The sequence below is a fragment of the Xenopus laevis genome, chromosome 1L, assembly GCF_017654675.1.
Source record: "Xenopus laevis strain J_2021 chromosome 1L, Xenopus_laevis_v10.1, whole genome shotgun sequence".
NCBI lineage: Eukaryota > Metazoa > Chordata > Amphibia > Anura > Pipidae > Xenopus > Xenopus laevis.
This window is the reverse complement of record NC_054371.1, coordinates 116,511,731-116,537,680: the sequence shown is the minus strand read 5'-3', so window position 1 is coordinate 116,537,680 and position 25,950 is coordinate 116,511,731. Positions and strand designations below refer to the sequence as shown.

At 39.2% G+C, this 25,950-nt stretch overlaps 3 protein-coding genes across 7 annotated transcripts in view; 1 reads left to right on the top strand and 2 right to left on the bottom strand.

The window, feature by feature from the left end:
- Positions 1 to 4,176, bottom strand: part of crtc1.L (CREB regulated transcription coactivator 1 L homeolog) — a 71,806-nt gene extending 67,630 nt beyond the window's left edge. The window contains exon 1 of one of the 5 annotated variants that reach the window (XM_018256291.2): positions 3,956 to 4,176. In XM_018256291.2, coding sequence (XP_018111780.1) covers positions 3,956 to 4,081 — 126 coding nt within the window. In that variant the 5' untranslated portion in view covers positions 4,082 to 4,176. The remainder of the gene's footprint in view (positions 1 to 3,955) is intronic. The other 4 variants (XM_018256298.2, XM_018256304.2, XM_018256290.2 and 1 more) reach the window with 4 other exon arrangements.
- fkbp8.L (FKBP prolyl isomerase 8 L homeolog) overlaps positions 1 to 25,950 on the top strand; it is a 450,571-nt gene that overhangs the window by 13,238 nt on the left and 411,383 nt on the right. The window lies entirely within an intron of this gene.
- LOC121393593 lies at positions 12,507 to 16,375 on the bottom strand. The gene is made up of 2 exons (XM_041562431.1): positions 15,741 to 16,375; positions 12,507 to 12,833 (listed from the first exon to the last, which is right to left on the bottom strand). Exons 1-2 carry the CDS (start codon positions 16,328 to 16,330, stop codon positions 12,782 to 12,784), a joined length of 642 nt encoding a protein of 213 aa, XP_041418365.1. The 5' UTR covers positions 16,331 to 16,375; the 3' UTR covers positions 12,507 to 12,781.

Here is a 25,950-nt window from a genome sequence, read left to right as displayed (position 1 = left end):
TTGCTAATAGAGATGCTGATGAAAAATATATCAACTTGTATCAACAAATTGTAACAGTTTATTGCCTGCACCTGAATTACTGAGCTGCCAGACTCATCAGACAGGAACATTAAACTTTAAAAGATGGCAAGTAATTGATAAAAGTCTTTATTGCTGGTGAACAATCTGAAAACATCTCAACTGAACAAAGTCACTCACAGGGTAACACACAGAACGCCAAGCATTATTTGCAAGCCTTGATTCCCTCTGGTGTTCCGTCAAGTCACCACAAAAGTACTTCAATCATGGGTATGGAAATCAGAGGCAAACAGCAGAATACCTGCTAATCAGTGCTTTATTGTGCGTCCACACAACATGTTTCGGGCAGCAAAAGGCCCTTGAAAAAGGGCCTTTTGCTGCCCGAAACATGTTAACTGAACAAAGTGTTTGTAAGCAAGAGCTTTAAGTAGGAGGCTTTTTTAACATTTACAGGAATTTTTAAGAAAAGTAGATCAAAATTCAAATAAACAAAACTACAAAAAAAAAAAAAAAACGCAAGACACAATAAGCACATAAACTAGAGGATAGACTAAATTAATCCATCCTGCCACCATTCACATCCCACAAACAGCCTTCACCTTCAAGGAACAGTACCACCAAAAAATGAGTGTTTTCACTTTCCACTGACAATATAATGTATTCTTGCCCTGCAGTGGAAAAACAGGTGGTTTGCTTCAAAAACTCTACTATAGTTTATATAAACATGCTGCTGTGTAGCCATGGGGGCAGTCATTCAAAGTTGAAAAAAGGAGAAAGGCACAGGAAACACAGCAGGTAACGGATAAGCTCTGTAGTATACAATGGGATTCTTTAGCACTTATCGGTTATCTACTGTGTATCCTGTGCTTGGATGGCTGCCCAGCAACTAATTTATATAAACTATAGTAGTGTTTCTGAACAAATACACCAGTTGTATCAGTGCAGGGAACAGTATATTATATTGCAATTCCTTTAAAACACTTTCATTTATTGATGTTACTTTAAAGGGACAGTATATCCATTTATTCAACATGAGTGCAATAAACAGGGCTTGTTTTAAAAAATATATATGGCTTTTATTATTTCTTGAGCTAAACTAGAAAATCCCATTCTACTTCCAGTTCTTTGGAGCACACACATAACAAGAAGAGAAGCTCCTGTAAGGAGAGCTCTCTCTCTCTCACACAGCCTAACAAATGCTTCAACTTAGAGGGGGGGGGGTATTTATACACAAAGTTCCCAACTGATGATTTATTTTAATTGTGCTGGTATGAACCGGAAGTAGAATTTGACTCTGCTTTCGGTTTCAAACGTTGTCCACTTTAGTGCAATAAATAAAAAATCGCATATTTCCTAATAAAACAGGCAAAAAAGTATGCACCATTTGGCTGCACAAAACTTCCACAGCAGTAAGAAATGTTGGACTTATTGGAACAAACTACACTATCTATAAGGCAAATGTACTGTATATAGAGTAGAAACCATATTAATTGAAGTAATGTTTAAAAATGAGGTATACTGCCCATTTAGCTTGTACCAAAGATATAAACTTGACAGGTACAAGCTGGACATTCCTGATTTACATTAATAAGAAATGCATGACACTTAAAAGGGTGGTTTCTTTAAGTTAAAGTTTAGTATGTTACAGAATGCCCTAATTGTGGCATAATGATCTTCATTATGTTTTATAGTTTTTGAAGTTGGTCTCTCTTTCCAGCTTTCTAAGAGAGGTCATTTGTAACATCAAAAAAAATAAATAAAGTGTTCTAGCATTCCAGGACAGATCAAAGTCTCTTGAAGATCGCTAAGGAATGGGGGGTGTCACTGACCCCAGCAACCAAAATACTATTGCTCTGTAAGGCTACGATTTGATTTTGATTTGTTATTATTACTGTTTATTAATTAACTTCCTATTTTGTACCTCTCCTATTCATATTCCAGTGTTTCTTTCAAACCACGGATTGGTTGCTAGGGTAAACAAGAGTCTAGAAATCAGATAGCTGCTTAATTATTAGACTGGAAACTTGCTACACAGAATGTTAAATACCTGAAACCCCACAAAAAAAGTGTCTCAGAACATCAATGATTACATCAGACTATAAGTGCATTTAAAAGAAAACAATTGTATACAAAGAAAAATACTATTCAGTGTGTGTAACCACAAAAAAGATGAAATGGCTCAGCAGTAAACATGTGGGGTCTAGGTGCACATGCTCTAGACCTAGGAGAAGGATTATACCGTTGAAGAACAGCAGGCACTGGCAGATCCCACAGACAGATAAAGTAAAAGAACTTCAAACTTTTATATTAAGCAAATTCGAGACACATAGCACTAAGGCACTGGCTAAACAAACAGGAATCATGTAGAAAAATATATACCTTACCCCCACCAATCACACACTAATTAGCCAATAGAACACCAGGGGCAGGGTCAATAAAACAAAAATAGTAAATAACACTTGAAAAAAAAACAAAAAAAACGTGGAGGTCTTTTTTAAGCATAACACCGGTATGTTTCTCAAATCTGCGTAAAATAAAAGTTTGTGTTTGTTTCCTTCACGCGTCTGTTGAATTTGTGAGTGTATTGTTCAATAGTATAAAGGTAAACAATCCTTTTAAATAACACAGGGTATACTCAACATGTTATCATAGATAGGCAGGCATTAGGTACACTCAGGTCAAGCCAAGCTGTTCACCCAAGTCAGGTTGCAGGGCATATTCACTGGTAGCCCTGACCCTAACTGCCCTAACCCAAACTATATTCTGACACATGGATTGCCACTGTTATTGTTTACATACTTGCATCTGCACCCTTCTGTGACATCAGAAATAGGCAGGTCTGGGAATATATATATATATATATATATATATATATATATATATATATACATACATACATACATACATACATATACATACATATATATATATATATATATATACACACACACACACATCAGCATGGTGGGTTGGGCCCAGCTAGACTTGGGGTAGGCAAGTTAGGGTCAGAAATGTCTTCAACCAGCGCATTATTAGTAGGCACTCAGTCCAATGAGTAAAAGCAGAGAAAAACTAGCAAAACATTGTATACAAATCCTTATGCATTTTGTGTTAGTTGCACTTCATCATAAGTGCATTTTTTTGCTACTTTTTTTCTCCTTTGCTGAAGGGCTGCAGCTTAATCGCACAGACGCCTTATACTTTCACTCAAGAGCTCCACAGTCAAAGCAAACTTAGCCAGAGATGCCCAAGCCTTCCATTGAACTACAACTCCCAGCATGCCACAAGCCTTTAGCAGCTGATTAGCAACAGTAAATAGTGTGCAGATTGAATATTCTTGGTGTACATGACATTTTCTTTTTTAAAGGCTTTTAATGAACTGCTGACAACTTGCACCTGTCCAGGGAAATCCCCAAACAGAGCGATTGGTTCAGCAGCATTCTGGACTTGCACCACGTCAATAGCCCATCAGTGGTGGCAGCAGCAGAGAGTGGCACTGTGTTTGTTTTGAGACTGGCAGCAGCAGCCCTGTCGGATAGTAGTTGGCAGTGGTCGGGTAGCCAATGGTTACACCACGGAGGAGGCAGAAGTTGATGCTACAAGAGAGACACACACTCAGGTGCCTACAAAGCTCAGGGTATGGAGTCCGTGCCCCATTTCTTGGGATCCCCAGGCTGTGCCTATGTGGGATGAAGTGACAGTCAGTGCCAGGCCTGGTGCTGTGACACTTCATTCCGCCCGTTCCTGTAAGACAATAGGGCAGCCTTCTGTTCCGCCTCAGTCTTGTGCAGGTGCTTTTCCTCCACCTTCTCCACCCCGGAGGGTTTGTCTGCTAATGAGCTGCCCGCTGGCCGCGTCTCTCCTACAGCATCAGCCTCCTCCTCTCCTGTGTCACCCCTCCTTCTGGGACTGGGAGAAACCCGCAGCAAGCCCTTACCCGTGCCGCCCGAGTGATGCTTAGGTCCTTCATGACCTCCTCAAAAGCGGCCGTTTCCTCCGCTTGCTTCTGATTGTGCAAAGCGATTTTCTCACTAAATTTCCGCGGATTGTTTGAGGTCGCCATTTTCCCTCCTCCGCCTCCTCCTCCTGACAAATGCGCGCACCCGTTATGTACGTGACGTTTCACCGAGGAGGCAGCGGGGAGGATGAATGGGAAGCTGAGGAGCGTGACGTCGCTATGCGCGCTCACGCCGTGTGTCCGAGGATTCTCAGGTCGGCGTGAGCCCAACTAGTTCACGGATGTCTGACGTGAAAATCATATTTGGCTATTGAAAACTCTGTTATTATGTGCAGTAACCACTGACAGACCATTGTCATTCCTTCACAAATGTGCCTTTTTATACCTCGTAATTTTAATATAAATGGGCTCCCATTCCAAAATACGTTACACAGACTATTGGATATTAAAACAGTATTCTGTATATAAAAGGGTCTAATGTACACTTCATCCTAAAAATAAAACAAAACTAGTGCTCACACTGAACATGTTGTCATTGCCAATTTGTTAATAATACAAAAAAAACAGAAATGTTTATTATAAAACAATAATAATAATATATATATTTTTTTTTTGTTTACTCCCTTGAATTCACCTGTTTTTGTCCACCCAAGTCAGTCAAATTGTGTTGATGCGTATATAATCCCCAATTAGGGTTGCCATCTTTTCTGGAAAAAAAAAATACCAGCCTTCCTATATATTTATCTTTTTCCCTATGAAAATTGGGATCAGCCATAATCTTTACCAGCGAGGCTGGTAAAATACCGGCCAGGTGTAGGGTTGCGACCTTTTCCAGAAAAAAATACCAGCCTTCCTCTATATTTATCTTTTTTCCCTACTAATAACATTGGGATCAACCATAATTTTTACCGGCCAGGCCAGTAAAATACCGGTCAGATGGCAACCCTAGCCTGGTGGCAACCCTATCCCCACTGTAAATTGTCACAAGGGATTGATTTAGACAAATATTTTTACAGGCTGGAATGAATGAAAAATAATAAATAATTAAGTTTGGAAGGTATGTTTTGTGTACATCATGTAACCATTGTAAAGCCACTCAGTAAAAGTTATGAAATATTAATATCTGGGCCCCTTCATTTCTAATCCTAACATGCTATTTAATGTAAAACAAGAAACCTTTGCCGGAAAATCATCACCAAATTGTCCCTCAGAATGTTTCGAGACAGTGATGCACCTGGAACAGTTGACTTGAACCAAAGGCTTTTCTTCCTCAGAATAAGAAATTTTTACTTTTGTCTCTAAATAATGGATTCATAATTTGGGTAAACAAATCAAAACAAAACACTTCAGAAAACATTCCTGTTACAGAAATCAAATGTTAGTCTCCCAGGAGATGTATTGCCATGCCCATAATCAAGTGGCACACTTCTGCTTCTTGTGTTTGATGGGCATCCAAGGTGAAGCCCACATGCTGCCCACTGTTACACCGTATTCATACAATGCTGCTAGGCTTCCAGGAGGAACCATGACAACAGGCAAGCAACAGAGTTGTCAATGTCCTTAAAATAAACATACGTTTTCACTCTGCATCGTTAGGACTCAAGTGGAGATCGTTAAGACTATGGGGGGATTCAAAAGTGGTGATATTGAGACAAAATAAAAGTGGAGATAAAAGTGTCAGATTTGCCACCAAATGCACATACCTCTATCTCCACTTTTGTGAATTTGTCTTTAAACAGATCATTTTCAGATTTTTTCTGAATTTACCTTTAGCACTTACTATACCTGTCAGTCAGACATCAAATTAGAATTTTTTGGGGAGGGGGTTTATTTTATCTAGGAAAATGATACATAATTTTTTTCACGATAACCTGGGCTTTCTTAATCTGCCTACATTTTTTTGTAATTCCAATTCTGTAACAAGATATAAGGGTCTAAATACAAGAAATGCTATTTTGCATAATATAGGGATTTGTATTATTTGAAATATGTTTTTATTATCATCATACCTCCCAACATTTTGGAAGTATAAAGTGGGCCATTTTTTTTTTTCACACGTAGTGCAGTGACATTTTTTGACCACACCCCTTTCTGTGGTCTCACCCCCTAATTACCATGTTCATTTTACAAAATTTGGCAGGTTATGAAAGTTTGAAAATAATTCTCCTTATCTAAACTGTTTTTTTTGTGTCTCAAAATTGTTACAAGTATCTTATTTGCACCCGTTAGCTGTTCTGCGCTCTCTGCTAAAAGCCAATTAAGTGAGAAACTTTGTTTCTTTTTCTGGCTGTTCAGTGCAGAGAAAATAGGGACTTTTTCCAGTCAAAAGAGGGACTGTCCCTCCGAAAAAGGGACAGTTGGGAGGTTTGTTTTATCCTATGTCAAGTGTCTAATTGCTGCTAAAACGAATACACGTTTTTTGTTTAATCAGTTTTTTACCTGTTTTGTTAATGAGGCTTTTACACCTACAGGGTTAGTAACAAACTTGTTCCCAAATAATTTACCTACAAGAGATGTGAAATGAAGATTGTCTGAACCAAAGCAGAGCAAGTTACCTTAGAATTGGTCTGACACATGGGGAAATTATACTGAGCTTTAGGGCTCTTACACACGGCCGTTCCGACCTGCGCTCCCCTGCGTTCCGTTTGTTGGCGTTCAGCCGCAGGGGAGCGCAGGAATAGACGCAAGTAATGATTTGAAATGGGGCTGTACTCACTCAGGCGCGTGTAGGCGCCGAACGCAGGTTCAGACGCAACATGCTGCATTTTTCCTGCATTCGGCGCCTACACGCGCCTGAGTGAGTACAGCCCCATTTCAAATCATTACTTGCGTCTATTCCTGCGCTCCCCTGCGGCTGAACGCCAACAAACGGAACGCAGGGGAGCGCAGGTTGGAACGGCCGTGTGTAAGAGCCCTTACTGCATTATTCCATTATTAAAATGTCGAGGGGAAAATGTAGTTTAAAATGTAGTTTTTGCGCCATTTTTATGTGGTTTGAAAGACAAATTCATAAAAGTGGCTGTAAACTGTCTTTCTTTCACTAAAATATGAAAAGTGGCGATTCAGTCGGAATTTACTCCAGTTTACCACCACTTTTACTCCAGAAATGGGCCATGTCTACTTTTGTGCCTGCACACAATTCATGTTCATGGTAGGCAGGAGGTACAAGAAGTCCAACTATAGTTACCGGTAAATGCCAAACTCCAGGTTTGTTCACAGTCCCAAGCCAGCTTGTCAGACACCAAAAATCAGAGAAAGAGCCAGCGCACCAGGCTCAAGGGAGACAAGTAATAAATATACGATATATAGTGTAGTATTTCTCATAAAACAGCAGTGTCCTTTTAGTGTTTTACAGGTATAAACTCAGTAGACACCTTTGTGGTAAAAGTCAGCTCCAGAGCAAGTATATATCAACCTTCCACCAAGAAAGATTGCAAAGTGGAGCAAAGTAACCTTACCATCCGCTACTAATGGATGGATACTCACAGGATCAAACAATATTGCGTGTGTTTTATTCTGCTGCCAGAAGAATATACATGCTTCTTAGATGCTGGATTACTGCACGACGTATAGCACCAAACCGTGTTAAATATATTTAAGTGAAAAATACTCTCACATTATTTTTAGAATAAAACAGCATATCAAGTAAAAACATCCATAGGTAGACTTCTCAAGTTTGTATAATGCCATTTCCTCACTGCCTTAGCATGTATTTTGGTAGAGGTGCCTTCTAGTGATGTCACAACCCGATGCGTTTCGCCTTCATTGACTTCCTCAGGGGCCAATCTTTGCCTTTGCCATTTTATAGCTATAAGCCCGTATTAAACAACCTCCCATAGGAAACATCAAATGCTGTAACAGTTCCTTCATTCAGAGCTTCGCACAGGGTACAATGAAAGTGACCACATTGCCTTATATTTACTCATATAACGTAAGGATATTGTAAGCTACCCACAATAATACGCCACACCCTCTCTCCCGCTCCTCACAACTCTGCAGTAACAAATATGCCTCTGTCTTCCCCTTCCTGCTTTCCTGCCCAAAAACTTACCAGAGTTGCAGAAGGACCGGAACAAGGTGGAGGCTTGCAGAAGATTTAAGTGCCACCCACTGTTGCACCCTAGGCACATGATTCATCTGCTTACCCCTAGTTCTGGGCAGCTTCGCAGCTTTGAAGGGAACTTGCATAAATACACTACCTATTTTTTGCTATGGTTACCGGTAAACAAGTTAGGGACCACCGTATGGGGTTTACCTTGACAACTTTATGATCATAACTTTGTAACTAAAAACCACTGTTTTTATAAATACATTTACTTGCATATATACCGATTTCTCAGCACTCAGCCTTTGAGTGCTCCCACAACCCCCCTTTTTTTGGATATTCTGAGACAATTTGCAATGGTTTTCATTTTTTTGTAGTTGTGGTTTTTGAGGGTTTTTTTTAGCTTTTTTTGCAATTCTAGTAATAGTTGCTAGGGCCCAAATTACCCTAGCAACCATGCTTTGATTAGATTGAGAAAATGGAATATGAATAGAAGAGGGCCTGCATTGAACTATGAATAATAAAAAGTAGTGATAATATATTTGTAGCCTTACGGAGCAAGATTTTTTAGATGGGGTCACTGACCCCATTTGAAAGCTACGTGTCAGAAGAAGGTAGCAAATAATTCAAAAACTATAAAAAAGAAAAAGTTACTAAGCATTAGCCATTGTGTAACATACTAAAGTTAACTAAGTTAACGTAAAGGTGAACCACCCCTTTAAAATCGGAGCTGTCAGTCACTTTCACTTTCCATTGAGCACTTTTTAGATTTCACTGCACCCTTCAAATTCCCTCTTCCTCCTCACTGTCTATAATTCCGTTGTCAGTGCATGGGCATTTGGTCCTCCATTGTGGAACTTACACAAGATCTTGAAAATGGTGCTGCCTTCTGTGACTGTGAATTCCAAGACTGAAGTAAAAAAAAAATTAAATCATTTATATAGTGTAATTAAAGTTTATTTTGCAGTAAGTGTATAGCCAGTTTACGTGTACTAATTATAAAAGTGTATTTCCTGATTAGAGTTCGACTTGCTGGGTATGATCATAAGCTAAACTTCTATGTGTACCATTTATCTCTACTGGGCATTGTAGTTTTTTTTTTTACTTACTGGAGCTGTAGTTATATAGTGAATAAAGTACCCCCTATTGTAAAATATAAGGATATTATAAGTTACCAAGGAGTTCCATAACCATAAAAAAGCACAAGACCGAAGGCCATAGAGGTGACTTCTAATATCCTCATCTTTTGCAACAGGGGGTGCTTTATTTATTATAATACACAGGTTTCATTGAATCATGTGACAGAAATGACATCACTTAGCACCGATTATAACCAATGACATCACTAAGCACCATTTATAAGGATATCATTTACAGGATATTCATGACTCTTGTGTATTACAAACCTAGAAAGCATTGAAAAAACACACAGCAATTTACCTAAAGAGCATTACTTTCAATTGATCCCCTTTAAGTAACACCGTCATAATTTTACGTATAACTGCAACTTAACCTGCTGACAAAGAACCACCAAAAATGACCTAAAAAAAACACGGTGTACTTAGCACTATTTGATCGCTGCTCTATTTGGTTTACGAGCGCAGAATGTCCTAGCTTAATTAAATTAAGTTCAGCCACATATTGGATAATGAAAAAATGCTGAGATTATCCTGGCACCTTTCAGTCTGAAAGCTTTCATTAGCTCAATGTGAACAGAGGGTGGTGCTGTTAAATAACATTTACCCCACTATAAGCTTGCACAGGGAAAATATTCCAGAAGCTAAAAATGCGCATACATCTCAATAAGAATGGTTTTCCATGTAAACCCAAAGGTGAGCTATAAATAAGTTTTTGCATCTGTATAAAAACATTTTAATGCATTGTACAGAAAATGTTGTATGGGACAAACTTGATTCACTCTGCTATGGTGTGTGGAGCAATAAGCATGGTGCCTCTACCTAGTGGGATCCAGGATTATACCTGTGTGTAGACATCATTGTTTGTTTTTTTCTGATGTTGGGTGCCTTATATTTTCTGCACCCTCTTCATCCTGTGTACTTTAGCACAACAGAATGAATCAGAATCCCCCCAGAAAGCCTAAGGGGGTTATTTACTAAACTCCGAATGAAAAATTACGAAAAATTCGTGATTTTTTTTTATATAAAATCGGACTTTTAAAAAAATCACAAATTTTTCTGAATTTATTAAACCCCAAGGATGAAGAAGTCAGAATCAGAAAATCCGGCATCTCAGACCTGTTGAGGTTGCATATATGTCAATGGGAGAAGTCCCAATCATATTTTGATGTGTGCTGGGTTTTTGGCAATACCCCAAAGTTTTCAGGAAAAATTCTGAGTTTTCGGGTGCAAAATCAGAAAATATCGTGAAAATCGAATGAAAATCCGATCTTTGTACGATTTTTTCGGATTTTTTTCCCGCAAATTTTTTTCTGAAATGTGTATCAATAAATAAGCCCAAAAAAACCTGTGCATATTTGGTCAGAGTTTATTTCAGAAAATACTGAGATAAATTCGGACTTTGATAAATAACCCCCTAAATGTTCTGTTTTGATGATAGTTGTTTGACCATTATTTATATTTTTTGCTGTGGGTATGTACCTCTGACTTAGACTCTCCAATGAACAGGGCAGTAAAATCCACAATTTTTGACTTACTGAGTATGAGTGAGTGCAAATCTAAAGCAGCCACCTGGAAATGTATGTAAGATGATGCTGTAGTGTAGTATTAGTTTGTTCAGTGGGCTGGTGCTGATTTATTTTTTACAGAATCTGGCAACCATAGTCGCTAGGCTTCAAATGCATTCTTGTGTCCCAGAATGGCTGCCTGCACCTGAAACTCCCTCCTCGTTTGGGTAGCATAGTGTTGGTGGATTCCATTAGCCCACGATTCTTACAGGGGAAATAATATCCCACTGATAGGTACTCTTTAACAGGGCTCTTGTTTACAAATGCATATTCAGTCACTAAACATTATTACACTTTGTAATTCTACTGAATATATTATATTGACTGCCGTTTACAGTCATGACCTTAGAGAAGTGTTTTGGGTTTTAGAAGGCATAGTGTGATAAGTTTCATTACTTGAATCTCTCCATTAAGTTACTGTCCTACTAGGGCAGCCAGGAAAAAAAAGTTTTGCTCTTCTATATAACACTATGTTTACAACATTTACAAGTACAAATTAAAATATTGCCATATAGTGAGGCACTTATATGGAAATAAGGCTATATTTGCTATTAGCTATTTCCCCAAGGGGATCAGGTGGAGAGTTTAGTAGTGTGTAGAATTGCAAAATTGGTTTGGCCAGATTGGGAGTAAAGATCATATCTTTGCATTGTGTGAAGTGCCTAAGATGTAAGTATATGAAGAACATTGTGTTTGCCAATTGAAACTTTAACTTCAGTGCATTAAATGAGAGTATATAACCCTGGTCCAAGAAATCATTTACATATTTTACTCTAAATTAATGTGGCCCAAAGTCAGGAATCGGGACTGTTTTAAGGTGCGGCAAGGAAAGCGCTCACTCCAATATAAAGAAGTAATAAGGGAGTTGACTTTATGGAAAACCTGCGAGGGTATAGTGAAAAGTGCTTGGCCATCTTAAAAAGGTTATTGCATCCCAGTAGTGTTAATGGGAGTGTGGACCATGTCTTCAGTTTGTTTTCCAAGGTATGTACCAGTGGAGCTAAGTTAAGGTCAAGGTATTGCGAAAGGTCTCCATAAACGTGGACACCAAGGTATTTAAAAGTGGTCACCAAGAGTAATTCGGAATGGAGCCAGTGGTGGTCTGGCTGGAAGGAGTTTATGGGGAAAATTTGGGATTTAGCCCAGTTTATCTTTAGAGCTTAGAAGGGTGTGTGTTGATTATTTGAAGGGCAGAAGTGAGGGCTTCAAAGGGTTTTCCAGGAAGCGTGCACAATAGATTCTATGATAGGACCAATATGGAGCCCCTCCACTCCATGCCATCTCTTAAGGAGAGAGACCAGGGGCTCCATTGCAAGAGCCAAGAAGAGTGGCGAGAGGTGGCATCCATGCCGGGTACCCCTATAAAGCGACAATGTTGGGAGGATGTTTTTATTCATTCTCAATCGGGCTGTTGATGGAATAGTGCTGAGATTCATTTGCAGGCATTAGGGCATATGCCAAATTTAACCAAAGTAGCCTGTAGATAGACTCAACGGAATCAAATGCTTTTTCATTATCCACAGACGACTTGTAGTGGCCACAGTTGTCATGTGAGGCAGTCAGATTAGTGAACAGATAGCAGATGTTGATGTCTGTCATCTGGCCAGGCATGAAGCCCATTTGGTCAGGGGAGATTAAAGTTAAGTTACCTGGTTAAGCCAGGTAACTAAAACTTTAGCTAGAGTTTTGGTGTCTACGTTAATTTTGGAGATTGGCCTGTAGGAGGCACATTGCAGTGGGTCTTTCCCAGGTTTGTGAATAAGTCAATGACTCGTTCATAGAGATTGGTAGGTCCGCCCCTGTAAAATTGCATTTAACTACATTACCAGCAGTGGAGTTAAATGTTTTTTATTGGTGACAATCACTTGGTAGGCCATCCATTCCTGGAGTTTTCCTAGGTGGGAGCAATTTTGCCCCTCCTCCTTTTTTTAAATAAATGAGGCCCATAGAGTCTATAGAATCAACAAACAAGCTGAATACAGTGCACATGTACTATTATATATATTTTAAAAAATGATCAGTTTGAGCATAAGACAAGAACAATATTTACATAAAATCATTTTGAGCCTGGAATTTCTTCATCCCCTTGGTTCTGAGGGTTAATATTCCTGTAATTAAAGGAAAGAAAAAGAATATGATTCACATAGTCATACACGGCATAAAAGGTAAAAGAAATGTATACATGCCCTGAGTACTTTTGCAATTTAAATTCACTGCTAATATCATGAATATGCAACAGGAACACTCACTGCTGTTCTGTCTAGCTAAATGTTAGGATGCATCAGTAACTTAACAACAATGTATATAAATACATATATATATATATATATATATATATAAATATACACACACACAGTATAAAATAAGGATGTAGACAGTTACTGTGGTGGTGAAAGCGACTTTGGAAAGGTGCTACTTCCACCTACTCCATCTGTTCAACCTCACACTGCACAACCCCTCTCACCCACCCCTCACTGGAAGTCCCCACTATGCTACACCTATCTATCTCTTTGTATATTAACCTGGTTTCCCCAGATATTGATGGACCATGACTTCCAGCATGTTTGTCTCTTGATTATATGTTGAAGAATGCTTGGAGTTATAGTTTGGCAACATCTGGGAACCCAAGATTAAGGAACATGGATCTACCCAACTCCATTATATAGGTCTCTGGGCCTGGGCCCTCCTACACAAAAATAAATATCTTACAGAAATTTCACGCATGCCCAGCCTTGGGGGTTGCTGCCATCTACTGGTGGAACTGAACATTGGACTACTTACAAAAAGATACACTTTACACCTTAGGCACACTTTGGTAGATTTTGCTCAAAGTAAGGTTTTTCTCCTAGCGTAAGAAAATCCAGTGAATTTCTCTCTGTGAAAAGTTTCCTCAACTATTAAATTTCTCACCCATTTCTGATCATGTTTTTTTTACTTTGCCCATTTGTTCTTTCACTAAAAAAAAAAAACAAAAAAAAAAAAAAACACCAGCTCATAACCAACAGGCAATGTTAACAATTCGATTGCATGAAATGAGAAACTCCCCACTTGACCAAGGTAAGAATCTATTTTTGAGGCGACTTGCAGAAACGGTAGTGAGAAATACAGCACCTTAATAGTGAGGAGTCTTTAACTGGGTGAATTACTGTGACATTTTTTTATTTGCAAGAAATGGAGTGTTCAGAACTGTAGGCTCCAGTTTTATACTGCCTATACTAGGGCACACAGACACAAGGCAGCCCTAGAATGATTATTTCAAAGTTATGCTTTGCATGTTGCATCAACACATACAACTGAATCACATGCTATCACATCACTGCTGGAATCACTGCTGGAATTGACAAATTGCACACATATTGGAAAAAAAAGCAAATTCATATTGGAAAAAAAGCAAATTCATATTTGCAACAGCACTGGTAGGTAAATTGTGTGCAAACCATTTTGCAAGTGCCCGCTACTTTCTGGGGAAAAACCACAGTATAATGGGTAAATAACGGCTTTTTGTGTACATATTAGCCTGAATGAGGGCAGATACATGAGGGGGGGTAGGGCCATGACATGAGGGGTAGAGCTATGGCACAAACTGAGTGGGGTCCTGAGATCACTGCCAAATCAGAAAGAAAATTTAATGAGTATGGCAGATGACTGCAGGGTAGTCGGGAAGCTGGGAGAGGGACTACCCCTCTGGCTCCATCGACGGATTTTGCCACATGTCTGCCACCTTAAGGCCCATGCCTAGGATAGCAGCTCCAGAGGGTGGTCTTCTGTACCTAAATAGAAAAAATGGCCCTGATAGTAGGTTGGAGACAAACAGTGACTTGGATAAGTCTGCAGATTCCATTGCATCCCACACAGTAGTGAGAATTTTGCAGACACTATTTAGCACTAAATAAATAGCATGAGCAACAGTAGTGTTTGAAAAGTGTATTTAAATGTCAGAAACAATGGATAGAAAATTATGTTAATACTCTAAGCAAAATCGAAATAGAAAATTGATTTATAGAAAATGTTTGTCATCCAAGTTTCTGGTCAACAAATTCAAACCCAGTAAGCCACTTCCCACAAATTCTCAAACCAATTTTCACTAGCCTAGGTATACAAACCACCATCTATTGATTATATTTAATTGGGGCACATATGTGTTACAGTATGTCTGCATCATTCAGTGTGTGCTTAATGCAAAGATTACACATCCAGCCTGCAGTGAAGATCCAATTTTATTCATTGTACAGTTCTCATTCCTTCCTCTGCTTTCTCCCTCATGCCATTCATCTTACTTCATGTTTCTACCTTCTTAGCCAGCCTGCACCTCTGCCTTAAAGGAGAAAGAAAGTCTTCTTCCACCTGGGGGTGCCAAATGTTGGCCCGGTGCTCCTATCAGGAGAAAACTGCACCGGGGTTATACCAGCGAGCACCATGGAGCGATCCTCTTCTGGCTTCTTCAAATTTCCCAGGGCAGATGCATGCGCAGTAGAACAAAATAGCTGACTTTTTAGTTAAAGTTCGGCTTTTCACTCTACTGCACATGCGCAGCGGCGAGAAAAAAGAAGAAGAGGATCGCTCCGTGGTGCTCGCTGGAAGAACCCCGAGCCAGTGCAGTTTTCTGCCGATAGGAGCACTGACCCGGGGTTTCAGGTAAGTATATACAATCACTTGGGGGTACCAGACCACCCACCCCAGCTGCAACTCCCAGCCGCAACCCCCCTCCACCCATACCTTATTATTTTTGTGGCCACCGTCAGGCATTTTTGGTAGTTAGGGGCAGTGCTCAGGGTTTCCTGCCAGGGAGCAGGTATATGTCAGCAGGGTTTTTTTTTCTGGTATTCTGCATGCCCAGTCCGACCCTGTCTGTAACCATTGTCAAGTTTAAAATGTATATAATATACTGCTTAGTGTGTTAGTGCTTTATTTGAGTAAACAACACTACAATATTGGACAACCATGGCCATGTAAATAAATAACACAACATTAATTTGCTCACATACAGTATGCATTGCCAAGTCAGTAACAGTTACCTTTTGCAGAAAGTACAGGGTACTTTGTTCTTCCACAAGGCTGCACGCACTGCTCGACTGCCACACAGGTACAGGATAGGGTTTACAACAGATGCCACCACTATCAGGATAGAAAAGGGGTTGATGGCATCCCTTTCAAAAGTTCTGCAAGTGCACAAACTACAGACACATTCATTTGCTGTGGCAGGTGTCCAGAGGAGAAGAAATGTGAAAGATACCACAATAATAAGCCTAAGCGAGGATTTCTTTGTGTCCTGAGTGCCAGAGTGTTCCCTCTGCTGCTGGCTCTTGGCAATAAGGTACAGTTTAATATTAAGGCCAAACATGATAATGAAAACACAAAGGTTACTAACGATATTGCTAATGCCTTTAAATGTGGAAGTGGACTCCTCAAATAGGCCATAAATTAATGTCATTATGGATGGGAATATCCAGCAGAAGACCAGTATTCCCACAGTTCGACTTTTGGTCATGCTTCTCACATACTGAAAAGGGTAAACCACCGCAAAATACAGCTCGCACTGAGAGGAGAGGATACTCAAGAAAATAACACCTATTATGTTGTACAGGAGCAGCCTGCAAGTGATCATAGCTAATGGACTATTGCTGATGTCAAACAAACCCGCATAAAACCAGCCTGCCCCCAGTGTGAAATCAGCCAGGCAGGTATTGAGTATATAGAGGAATCTGTTTTCTGTTCGCAAGGACCTATTGGTAAGTATAGCCACTGCCACAAAGCTGTTTAAAGTGACAGCTGAGATTGCCAGCGCAATGAGCAAGCAATAAAGAACTATGTAAGGGCTGCTGTCTAAACTCACTGATGGAGAAAGCATCTTACCTGATGTGCATAGGAACCATGTGGCTGTTGCCTTTTAGCCGACATCATCCTACTAAATAATGCATGTGACAATGTCCCACCTGGTTAAAGAATTACAGGTGTATTCGTTCATCACAAACACTGGTGCATTGGGGGTACACCATAGCCTAAGCTCCCCAAGGGCCTCATTATACCTACTGCTATCTCTCCAGCATGATTTCTCATGAATAAGTGATACAACTCATTCAATGACAGAAGTTTGAAGTCATAGATGTCACTGTACTGGTGGAACAGAGGACAACAGTCACCAATCTGTTAGGAAGCACTCTTCTTTAAATTGGTTTTAAACCACAACACAACATTTTGCATAATGAATACACATTTTGTCTCAGCAAATTTCTATTATAAATTGAAAACAAAAACTGTGGTGCCGTGTTAGCCAGTAGCAAAAATCACAAATAAAAAAACAAATAATTATAAAAAGTATTGGAGAAGTGATACTTATATTGGCTATATACTGTAGGTATCACTGCTGGTTCAGAACATACATGGGGGCATATTAACGAAAGTGTGAATTTTCTCCTTATCTAGCCCAGCCAAAGTTCCCCTCAATAGGTCAGATTAATTTTTTCATATTCACTAAAAATCATAAGTATGCTGTTGCAAGAGTAATCTGGCAAAAAAGATTTCGGGCTAAATTTTCTCTGGGAGAAATTCTCCACAAAATTATTCAGAAGCCATTGACTTTAATGCATTTGGACAAAATAGTTGCGCATATTAAAATTGTTGCTTGTGTCAAAATTATTTTGAACCCCATTGATTTCAATAAGTTTCGCTGTTTATAATTTTTTTTTTGCTGTTTCGCAAATTTTGCCATAGCAAAATGGGACAGATTCACCCATCACTATTCACATAGTACAACTGTAGTGGGGGATAATTTACTCCTTAAAAAATATGTATCTGGTACATTGAGTGGAGGAAATAATGTAGATAGATGCAAATGTGGCTACTCTCTCAGCCTGAACCTGGTGATATTTCTCATGGTGAAAATTCATTTTGTGCTCTTGGTAAATTGGTCTTGCACCTGGTGAAAAGATGTGAATGTTCCACAATGTGAAATTACTTCGCCAAAAGTCACCTCCTTTTAGTAAATTGAGTGTTGAGGAGAATTATTGATGAAAATACTCAAAATTTTAACTTTCCCCTTTTAGTAAATGTACCTCCTGGAGAGACCCAATTGGATGCGAGGTGCTGAGGACAAGTGAGAAAAGAGAACAGGGTAGGAGGATCTTGCACCTAGTTCCCATTGAATTGGGGGTGATGAAGGCAATATAAAGACCCTCAGTAGCTAATGACCTGCCAGAAGCAACAGAGAGGACTGCAACTAAGATGTGGTCTAAAGCTAAGTAAGTGGTTAGTGCTACTGTTGAAAATGCAAACCATGAAAAACTGCAATAGACCTCCAATGCAAGGAAGCTTTTCAGTGTTTTAGAGTGTGTGCCCCTACCTGTGGGAACTGGGAAAACTACAAGAGACCTTAGTCTATTACCATTCACTATTGTTGCGGATGCAAGTAGTTCCAGGGTTCCCACAGCAACTGGTGTCAACAGAATAAGACACACACCCTGGAATGACTGAAAATATTCAGCACAAATGTGTCCAATTGGCGACAAAATGCATTCATTCATTGTCCTTGAAGTTGCACTTTGCTCACTGCGGACACAAATGAGCCATAAACACTAATGAAAACACTTATTTTTTCCTTGTTTTATATAAAGCTCTATTGGATATTGTTGTGTGAGAAATTCATTTCATAATCCGTATCCTAGTAAAGGAGGCACATCACCATATTGTGTACACATATACAAGTCTCTTTCCACTATAGAGCAGAATTTTTAAAGGACAAGGTAACCTGACTTCTAGGCTTTTCACAATGGAAACCCCATTAACAGCAACAAACACTCACTGCACAAGTTGCAAGTAAACTTTAGTTTGACTTTTTACTTATTCAGTAGTAACTGATCCCTCGGTATGAGCGTGTTTTCTCCATAACCCATGAGAAAACTCAATTATGATCCATCATTTATTAATCAGAACATCCTAATTAAAGGCTGTAAAACTTTAATGAGAACACATCTATCTAGGTTATAACATTGTTTTTCTTTCCATTCAGGTGCCTAGAAAACAAATAAAGTCTATGGGGCCTGTTTGCCAGTGATTTTTTTCTTTATGTAAAGTCTGTAAATAATATACTCCAAATTCCTTGTTTATGAAAAGGCGAATGGTACATAAACCCCAATGGCGTAAATAAAGGCCCTGCAGGTCCATTTGTCTGCATGGTAGAAATTAAAATTGGATGGGATTTTCACACAATCAGGGTTGTAACTGGGGAAGGAAAAGGAATAGCTTATATTGTCACCCTTATTTAATATTATAATGTTGGTGAGCTATTATTCAATCTGAGAGCAATAAATGAATAGCTACGCTCCTCTTGTATGCATGTTTACCAGGGCTTCATCATCCAAATAGCTAATGCAAATTTCGATAATGTTAAAGTTGTGTTCTTCCGCTTGGTTTAGCTTGTATTTTGTACAGCATATAAATCATAGTAATCCATTTACAATACTTTCCATAGAATCTATAAAATGTCATTACTTATAACAAACCATTCTTTGGATTTCCTTACTCTGTGTTAACACACTCGGCTTTCTGATTTACAATACATGGAGAGGAAATTTTAGAAAAGAATTCAGGTACAGGTATGGAATATATCTATTATCTGAAATCTTTGGACCTGGGGCATTTCGGATAAGAGATTTATTCGTAATTTGGATACCCCTGCCTCAAATCATCAGTGCACTGAGAAGCCCCTAAAAATGAGCTGTTCAAAGTCTGTGCTTAGAAAAGGGAGAGGTTTGTTTGTTGAACGGTAGATAGGGAGCTCTGAACAAATTGCCCTGTTTATAAATAAAGTAATGGGGGTAAGGTCACTGAAAATAGCCCAGCTTTAAAATTATTGCTTTATAATAGCAGTAATATTGTTATGGCCTTCCCTGTAATTCAGAGTTTTCTGGATGTTGTGGTTCTGAATAAGAGACCCAATACCTGTATTTCACCTAAATCTGCCTTTAAGAAATATATTTTCCACAACTGCCAGCAGCTTCTTTTTTGCGTGTTAGTGTGAAAGCTACATGCATGCTCATTTTACAATTACTTCAAACCTCAGACTAGGAGCATTGGGACTTTAGACTTACAATAAAATTATATAGTAAATAATGTACTCCCTGTTCAAAAATATAGGGATATTATAAGTCACCAGGCAGTTACATGACCATAATAAAAGCATGAGGCTGAAGGCCTCCCAGGTGATTTTGAGTATCCTCATATTTTACAACATGGGGTACATTATTTATTAAATAAAGTATAAACTTGTAAAAAAAGTGAATGTTTATTTCATAAGTTCAAATTATGACACAAATTCACACCATATACCAATGGTTATATGGGTAATACACCTCCCCAAAACATTATACCAGTATATGGTGTGAATTGGTGTCATAATTTTAACTTATGAAATAAAGTGGAAAAAAGTTTTTTTTATACTTTTTTCATTTAATACTGGAAGGAAGGTACCAGTTATTTCCACTTGCCCCACCCACTATTTGCTTATCTTTGTAGGTACATTATTTATTATAATACATAAGTTTCATTGAGTCATGTGACAGAAATGACTAAACACAGAATATATCTGATGAGACCACTAAGCACCATTTATAATATCATTAACAGGATATTCATGACTCTTATGAATTATAGATTTATACTGTATATATTTAGTTTAAAAAAAATTACATTATAGGGCAAAGATTAAAATAAACTAGAACTTTAGTTATATTTTGTAGTCTGCACAAAAACTATTTTCTTTTTTGTGTGCTTTTTAAAGTGTTTTAAAGAGTGCACATGACGTGGGTGGGGTTAACCATTTCTAAATTTGCAGGAGCTAGTGTCATAGTTAGGAAAATTGCTGACATTTCTTATAATGCAGTAAATGTTTTGAGAGTTTGAGTGGATTAAACAGGTAATATGCAGGTTAGGGCTAATCCTTGCATCCTGCAAATACACAGAATAGAATACCGTTCTTTGCCATGAACACTAAGTGGAGCTGTTAACTTATTTTATGCAATCACTTCTATGGTGTTAAGAGTAAAAGCAGCGTTGTTGATAAATCCTACCATTGTCTGAATGCAAGGGACAGCATAAACATCAATCTTATGGCTTCAAAGCAAGGGAGTACTCAAGCCACCTTCAGTTTCAAGCTTTGGTTAAGAAAGAAAACAATGTTAACGAGACATTATATACATTTTTATTTTGCTTTGCTACAACCATCATAATGCTAGAACAGCAGAAGGAACGTCACATGCATGTGCACAACTGCTACTGAAGCCAAATATCCCGCACTGTGCATGAGCATATTGCTCCGGTGACTTCACTGAAGGGTTCTGCACGTGCAAACATCAGATTTTACCCCCCAACTACTAGAAAATCAGGGGAATGCTGAAAAGTGACAGGAGACTGAGGGAGGGAGCCCAAATTCAAATCATTCCTGGGAAAATGGAAAGAGTCGACAGGTCTGCACACAAGCTGTGAAGCACTTGGCGGACTCCCCCAAGAAGCTCTATACTTGGCGTACATAAGGATTCAAATAGAGGTTTGCAAAATCACACCTCTTTGTGATCAATTACAGAGCACTTGATCCAGAGATTCCAGTGCAGCCTGGTTATAAGTGCTAGGCCCTCCTATGTTCTGTGTTTTTCTTAATCCTGTAAGGGCTGGAATATCTGCATGCTGCTCACAGTCCAACACTCATTATTACAGTGCCATACTTTGTTTACTGGAGAGGCGCAAGTCACTGTGATTCAAAGACCTGCACCCATGGGTAGTAAGCATGGGCAAGGTACGGTCTGCGTCTACTTTTTTTTCCACTATGCACCCCATCTCTAATTAAATAAACCTTATTAAGTACAAGGCCCCTCAATGATTGGTAATTGCCAGTCATAAGTTGCTCTGTCCCCTTTTGCCGAAAAAATTAGCGAAACAAGTTGACGACAATGGGCAGTTTTTTTTTTTTGCTGTGAATTTTCTATGCTATGGATGTTTTTTCGCCTCCAAAATTTGCAGTGGTTGTGCGAAAAATATTTGTATGGCAAAATGTACAATGTTGCCGCTAATCCGCACCGTTCAAAAATTTTGCTCGTTGCTAGTACAAGTATACTACCTGTTATCGGGACCTGGGGTTTTAGTCAAATAAAAAAAAAATCATTTAAATATTCATTAAAATTATTTTGTCTCCAATAAGGATTCATTATATCTTACTTCAAGTACAAGGTACTGTTTTATTATTACAGAGAAAAAGGAAATAGTTTTAAATTATGATTAAAATAACGGGTTTCCAGATAACTGGAATGGGTATCTCAAATGAACCGATGAGAATAACTTGCACCTTCTGACTAGTAGACAAGAGCAGCAGAATAATGGTAATCTTAACAAGTTGAAGAAATGAAAAAGGGAAAAAATTTCAATAGAAATCATCGGACAATCTGGCCATGGAAGTGCCCAGATTAAACAGGCTTGTCTGAACAGTGGCAGAATTGGACTGTCAAGTCAAATGCCTCCACAGTAAGTGGGGGGATAAAATAACAGGGGGGAATAAAATGACATTTTGCAGGAAAAATTTTGCTCATCATTTATAATTTAGTTATATTTCTAAATATAATCCTAAATAAATTATAGTTATTACACCCATGTAAATAAAAAAAGAATGCAGAACATACAAATATCCGTTTGAAATTGAAAACATACTCAAACAGATGGTTTGAAGCTGATCTTTTGTCTTATTTAGATGTAAACAACATCATAAAAGAATTCCATTTAAATCTGGTACATGGAATTGGTCTGCAAGCAAAGATAATAAGAAGTCTAATTTGTAGCGACAAGCACATGGCATTTTATTTCTCCTGCATTATTATTCTAAACAAGGACATTTTATTCAGCATACTGATTTCGGGCCATTTTGTTCTACATTAAAATAGACCATACAAAGGTTATTCCCACAGTTATACAGTATTTTCAAACAAAGCAAGAAATGAGTGTTCTATTAAAATAAAATGCAGTGGACTAAAAACAAACATGCAATGCTTATAAAAGCATGTTCTTTATTGTTACGTATATTAAAGCTTATTTTAAAAAGTTATTACAATTCTGTTTGAAATTACAAAATACCAACAGAAAGGCACAGTTCTCACAATAGCCATGGGAAAACAATGACATTTTCGTAAAATTTGTATCCTCTGTTGACATTTAACTCTAAATAAACTGTGATGTGAAATATATTACAATTTTGTGTTCATAGGGAAAAAACGTAATGCCTATTGCAAAATATGAAGACACAAAAGGGCTAATTTACAATGCCCTATGCGGTGTGCAAAGTGCATAAAGAGGCTGAAATTAGCCATTTTTTTGTAGAACATTGTGCGGAGGCAATTAGTTTTTTTTGCCTCTTGCTCACTGCATAGGACATTGTGCAAATAGCAGCAGGATCCATTTAGGGGAGCAGAGACTGCACAGTAAATGGAAAGTTGCCTGTGTTTGGGAATGCTCCATTCAAAAGAAAGAGGCGGGTAGTTGGGTGTGCAATGTAGGAGGCGCAACCCTCATCAGGTTCCCATACTTACTACCTGCCCTGCACCTTGTGATGCTGCATTCATCACTGAGCACTGGATTTTTCATCGCTAAGTACATAGCTAGCACTAAGGGGCTCACTCTTGCAACCCTTAGTACTCCTGATCTTGTGTCCCCTGGGGTCGAGAATGACCTTAAGAGTTCTATTATCTATCTTGTTGCAGAGCTGAATCTCTGTAGGCCTGATCAGGTAAGCCCAAATTGTCCTAGAGCATGGGAGACCAGTTTAGGGCACTCATTTGGCAACCACGAATTAAGTAGACATTTAAGTGGATGGCCAGCTCAAAGGACATTTAATCCCCCCCCACCACCACCACACACACCCAAATTTCATCAGTCTCTGAAATCTTTAGATACCTATCATTCTGGTTGTTAAAAGGTTAAAAGTAAGGCGGCAGCATCTCCCTAATCACCTAGAAATCCTTCTCCTCCTCTAACCCACTCAGCTCCCTCCCTCAGGAATTTGCTTTAGCTGTTGACTTCTGAGCATGCTCAGTTCTTTTCAGCTCAGATTACTAAACACACCCTCCAGTCTAACAGCCAATGAAGAGATAGCATTGCTGGTTCCCATAGAAACTCTAGCTGTCTGATCTTATTTTTCTCCCCTAACCACCTCTCCTGAGCTCAGCTTAACCATTACAGTGCTCAACCCCAGCAGAACGTTTTATCAAAGTATGTTGTGCCTGTGTAAACCTGCATTCTGCATTGCATGAACTTTACAGCATACAGTACATGTCCTGTTTGCAGATGTCATGTGGCTTGGGTGGGGAAGATAACAAATACATGGTGGTAAAATGAAGCTTTACATGGCCTTTAAGTCACTGCAATGATCTGTTTGTAAAGGGCAACTAAAGGTAAAATTGGTAAAACCAATCAGACCCCCCTAGTGATTATAATCACTAACTTCAGACCCTGGGGTGGAGCTTCTCTTCCTTGAAAAATGCATGTTATGTGTGTTTATAAAAGTTATGTTTCTTTGGGCTTTCCCTGTCGGGTATGAGTAATAACACTGTTTGGTTTGCGTGCGCTTGTTCTGCATTGACGTTGTTGTGGGAATTTTGAAAGTCAATTGCATAATTTATATTTTTCTATATTTGTTGTGCTTGGCTGAATTGGCTATATCTTGGCCCTAATCTCTGCTTTTGAGGATTCCCAGAGCAGTTCTTGATTCCTTGTTTGTTATAGTCTTAGAAAGTCTGCCATTTCGTTTCTAGGAATGTTTTTAGTAACTTCAGATCATGCTGCATATCCGAGGAACTTCTGTTATGGGTGGTATGGCATGTTTGTTTTTGGTAATATAAATTGCAGCATGTTCTGATATCATTTCTTGTTCTGTTCCATTTACAAGGTGTCTAAGTGTCAAATGTGCACCAATCTGTGAGGCTCTTTGTTGCTTGAAACAGTGTTGTTTGTTTACGCACTTCTTGTATACTGAACCAATGCCAGCAATTGTACTCACAATTGAATGTAATCATTGGTACAGAAAAAAAAACATAGTTATGCAAGGTGATTTAAAGGTTAGCATTGCTGCCTTGCATAGCTCAGGATTCAAGCAAGGGCTCTATGTACAAAGGCCGCCATCAGGTGGGGCAAAGGGTACACCTGTCCTGAGCCTGGATAGTTTGGGGAGTTAAGGGGGGGCTTCCTTGCATAGCTGGGCCCCCACTTTCAGTGAGCTGCAGATTTGTAGGGGCCCTAGCCACCAATGATTTTTTTTTAAAAATGAAAAAACTTGTGGCCCTGGCAAAAATTCTTTTAATAACTTGTAGGGAGTCAGTGGCCAGCAATGCTTTTTTTCTTTAACTTGTAGGGGGGCCCTTAATGTTTTAACACTTGTGTCTTGTGTGGCCTTTGTACCGATGGATGGGGGGGAAGGGTGACAAGTGGGCTCCGTGATTTCTGATGGCAGCCTAGCTTGCATGGGTTTCCTCACACACTTCAAAAACATATCAGCAGGTTAATTGGTGCCTAACAAAATTGACCACAGTGTATGCCAATGTGATAGGGACCTTGGTATTAAGTTCCACTAGTACAGCAAGTGATGTTCCCTTAGGAAAAAAAATCAGTAACTTCCACTACATTCAAACTAATAACCCTGGCATTCATTCAAAGATATTCACCAGTGTTGTTTTCATTAGAATTGAACTCATGGCTTCAGGACTTCAACTTCGCCTCCTTTCGTGACTTTGGGTCTTTTCGCAAATTCAGGACTTCAATTTCGGCTGTTTTTGTGACTTCGGGTCTTTCGCCACTTCGGGAGTTCGGCTTCGGCTGTTTTCGTAGCTTCGGGTCCTTTGGCTTTTCGGCAGTTCCTCAATTCTTCCGTTCGGGACTTGAAAAATGGCCACACGGCTCGGGCTCTCTCAAAGGGGGCCCAGCTCTTTCAAAACTGCAGCACTGCTGGGCCCCCTTCATGTCTGGCCCAGGACACTCGTCCCCCGTCCCCCCTGATGTCGGCCCTGTCCATGCTCCCTGTTTAGTGCGAGAATTCTACAAGCAATTTCCTCAGAAGCCAAGACATAGTGGTCCTGGGGAGGGGGTACTGTCAGTGGCGCCCAACGGCATTCTCTTCTTCTTCTCCGCCACAGCCAAGATGTCGGTGCCGATAGCCACCACATGGGTTGTGGCACTGGCGCATTGACGTTGGCATGCAGA

What these genes read in the sequence shown, in the direction of transcription:
- LOC121393593 (XM_041562431.1), bottom strand. Translation starts at nt 16,330, where the DNA reads ATGATCACTTGCAGGCTGCTCCTGTACAACATAATAGGTGTTATTTTC. An exon ending in CCCTGTACTTTCTGCAAAAG is followed by an intron (nt 12,834 to 15,740) that starts GTAACTGTTACT and finishes CTTTAATTACAG; the next exon opens with GAATATTAACCCTCAGAACC.